At 58.3% G+C, this 3,989-nt stretch overlaps 1 protein-coding gene across 1 annotated transcript in view; it reads right to left on the minus strand.

Annotated features, from left to right (window-relative positions):
- PXDC1 (PX domain containing 1) overlaps positions 1 to 3,989 on the minus strand; it is a gene marked incomplete at its 3' end in the record, with an annotated part of 19,641 nt that overhangs the window by 4,067 nt on the left and 11,585 nt on the right. The window contains exons 3-4 of the mRNA XM_010832760.1: positions 600 to 691; positions 117 to 234 (exon numbers count right to left, since the gene is read on the minus strand). Coding sequence (XP_010831062.1) covers positions 117 to 234; positions 600 to 691 — 210 coding nt within the window. The remainder of the gene's footprint in view (positions 1 to 116; positions 235 to 599; positions 692 to 3,989) is intronic.

Here is a 3,989-nt window from a genome sequence, read left to right on the forward strand (position 1 = left end):
CCCAGGGGGGCAGGCGTGCCCAGCTCGTGGACAGGGCTGGGAAGGTTTCCGGGCCCCTCGGCCGCGCACGGCAGCGCCGCACCCACACCCACCCGGCGCCTTCCCTGCACTCTCACCTGAGATCTTCACCGGACTCTGAAAGCCGCACTGAATTTTATGCACGTTGTCATTCTTTAACACCTGATCCAGGGGCGACCTTTCGAAGAAGGTGAGCACAACTTCTGACCTGGAGTACTGGGAAGAAACATTTTCCTTCCTACACACGTTCCTCCTGCTGGCGGGATGGCATGGGCCACGTCCCCGCGCCCCGATCAGGGGCTCGGGGGGCTCGGGGCCCAGGGCAGGCAGGATGGGGACCACGGGAACAACGCAGGCCAGGACTGCGCTGGCGCTTCACACACGTCCCCCTCACGTTCCAGTAAACTGTGAGCCCCTTGCTTCCGCTTCTTCCCGGGGGGAGAGAACACTGGAGCTCCCAGAGCCCAAGGACGCACCCTCTCCTAGGCTCCTGGCCCCGCCCTGTCCTCCACGCCTCCAGGAGGATGCCTGCCACCCCACCTGCCCACCCAGCGCCCTGCCCCCTCGGCCCGCACCCCCACCTTGCGAGGCATGCTGATGATGGCCTTGAGAAGCTTCTCCACCTCGTTAAGCCTGGTCTCGATGTCATGGGCGTCCTTTATGGCGATCAGTCCTGGGGTCGAAGCAGAAACGCCTCCATCAGAGAAGCAGACCAGGACGGGGGCTCCCAAATGAAATACAGACCAACGGGCAGCCCACAGCAGGGACACCACCCTGGGGTCACCCTCCACAGAAGGGCATTCAGGGCCCTCTGGGAAGGGCACTCAGCCTCACGTGGGCTCAGTCCTGCCCTGAGAGCCTGGTCCTCAGCCCCAGATCAGGTTTCAACGACCCAAACAGTGATGAAGGTATGTGCTGAAGAGGGGCCGTCTGAAATCCACAGAGAGACCACCGAAGGCCTCTCTGAGTGGGACAGTCAGGCCAGCTCCATCTACACCCTGCACGGTGGGCAGGGCCAGACCCTGGCCCCCACAGTGTGGTGGCTGCAGCCAGGGAAGCTGCCTCCCCCTTGCCCCGTGACACAGCCAAGGTGACCACAGGGCCCTTGGAAATGGAGCCCATGCTAGAGAAGTCATTTAGATCTGGGGTTTAGAAGGGAAAAACCAGATCTTTACACAGAAAAAACCAGCATGGGCATGACTCATGGCATCTTCCAGGGATCTGAGCTTCTACCCCTCATTCCAGTTACCAGACGTCTTGACTGGCTACTAGAAATTGCAGTGCTTAGTCTTTAAAATACTAGAGCCAACAGGCGGGAGGAGAAGGGGACAACAGAGCATGAGATGGCCGGATGGCATCACCGACTCGATCGACATGAGTTTGAGCAAGCTCCGGGAGTCGGTGACGGACAGGGAGGCCTGGAGTGCTGCAGTCCACGGGCTCGCAAAGAGTCGGACACGACTGAGCCACTGAACTGAACAGCACAGAGTTGGGGTGCATTTCCGTTTCCCCGTGAGCCGTGCAGAGCACCGACCTTCCCAGGACCAGCCCTTCACATCAGCTTCCCAGGAAAGCAGCAACGCAGATTCCCAGGACATGTCACGTGACCCGGGACCCAAACCACAGAGGCTGGCATCCCAGAATTACTTTCAGTCACTGAATCTCAGTTTTCAGAAGTCCCGGTTTTGTTTGATAGGAGAATGGTTGTTCATTTTGCAGGCAACTCACTAAGTCCACATTGAGATAAAATTAACTTCCTAAACTGCCTGACTCAGAGGCCCCTCGCATCAGCCGGAGTCGAGGACGTCCAGCCAAGGTCAGGAGCTGGTCCCTGAACTTCCTGGAGACAGGCCAGTGCCCCTTCACCTGCTGACCCGGGGTCTGCTCATCAGTGGCCTGTCTGGTCCTGACCAGTGCTCTCGGCCACGTGGGCCCAGGCAGCTGGCAGCAGACCCCAGACTCTGGTCCACACACCCTGTGCCACCTACCGCGTGGCGGCCTCAGCCGTTGGCAGACAGACGGGGCTGAGCCACCCCTCTCTCCCAGGCTGCCCGACCCACCGCCGCCCAGCAGGCTGGGGGCAGCAGGAAGGGAAGAAGCTATGCCCGGGGCAGAGTCTCAGGGTCTCAGGACACATCCTCCCAGGCCCGGTGCTTGTTTAGAAGTCCACACACATACACACACACACACAAAATACCACACACTTCACAAACACACAAACACTCCACACATACACCACACACACACTCCAGACACACACACACTCACACACACACACTCCAGACACACACACACACACACACACTCCACACAGCTCTGCCATCCTTCTCCCGCTGCGGGCAAGTCTACGGAGGGAAAGAGGGATACTGCAAAAATCCTCTGAAAAGTTGTTTTTAGAGAGGACAGTTGTATAAATCATCCCCATGAGGTGCTTCTTTGTTCTTAGACAAGAAAAGCATCACATCTCAGCTTTTATGACACCTAGAATACCGCCGTTAAGTCACTCAGGTCCTCGTGTTTTTATGTTCTGTAAGGACGATACAGGAAGATCAGCCTTGTGCATGGCCAACGCACACAGCACATTTATGCCCACTTTCCAGGACATAAAGCCCGCCGCTGGGTTCATAACCACCGAGGGTGCCCCTGAGTCGGTGAACACACTCTGTTCTCCGCTGACCTTCCTGCAGGGCTCCAGCATCAGGACGCAGCGCACAGGACACCCAGGGCGACGTGCACTTCCGACACAGCGGCTAACGCGGGCGTGTGGGCAGACGCACTGAAGGTTATTCGCTGTTTATCTGGCATCCAGACTTACTGGGTGCCCCGTAGCTTCACCTTCCTGCTGACCTGCTTCCAGAAGGAAGCAGAGAAAGGCAACAGGTGCTTCGTCAGACTTCCAGTAACACATCGCGTTCCAGCTCGAGGCACAGACCCTGGGGACCCTGCCCAGCTCGTGCCCTGTGACCCCGTGCCCTCATTCTGAGTGGGACCCGGTAGTTCTTGCCCCACCCTGTGTCCTCAGCCTGAATTCTGTCTGTGGAAAAACTTTAGTCAATGGATAAGTTTAATCAGAGAAGTGAGGACAAGCAGGGGAAAAGAAAGGAAAACAGCCAAAGGAAACTACATGATGATGACAGTCAGTAAGCATGGTCGAGCAGCTTTAGTTTCTTCTCAAGAGCCACAGGTAACATTCGGAGCCACTCCTGTGAGCTGTCTCACAGACACGGAAACCACCCCGCCACAAGTGGAGAAAGCACACGATGGCCAGGCTGCAGCAGTGACGTCTGTGTGTGCACACGTGTGCTCAGCCCAGTCGTGTCCGACTCTCTGTGACCCCGTGGACTGTAGCCCACCAGGGTCCTCCGTCCATGGGACTCTCCAGGCAAGAACAATGGGGTGGGTTGCCATGCCCTCCTCCAGGGGATCTTCCCGACCCAGGGACTGACCCCGCGTCTCTTACACGTCCTGCATTGGCAGACGGGTTCTTTACCACTAGCGCCACCTGGGAAGCCCCAGAGGGGAAGCCAAATGGTGCTCCTAGGAAACAAAACACTTCAAGACAAGAGGGGCTGAAGACATTTCAACAGGAAAGAAGCTGCCAGAATCCCTCCAGCAAGAGCAGAGGGACAGGAGATGGTGTGACGCTCTGGCTTTTCACTGGGGCACTTTTGTTTCCCCAAAACAGACGCCCAGAGACCACCAAGCCGGCTGGGACCAGCGTCCCAGAGACCACCAAGCCGGCTGGGACCAGCGTTCCTGAGGCAAGCCCTCCTTCCTCGGAGGGAACCTGTCCATGTGAATGACCAGGACTCTGGCCTCTTCCCAGGGCGGGGGGGGGCTGTGGCAATAGATTCCGCTGGGTGCCTCTGAGAGGCTGCCCCCTGCTGCTGCAGAGCCCCTGTCCCAACCTCACATCAGAGCAGGGAGGGGTCACCACCAGCCACGTGGCCTCCAAGGGCCGGGCCCTCTCC

The sequence above is a fragment of the Bison bison genome, unplaced genomic scaffold, assembly GCF_000754665.1.
Source record: "Bison bison bison isolate TAMUID 2011002044 unplaced genomic scaffold, Bison_UMD1.0 scf7180017862188, whole genome shotgun sequence".
Taxonomy (NCBI): Eukaryota; Metazoa; Chordata; class Mammalia; order Artiodactyla; family Bovidae; genus Bison; species Bison bison.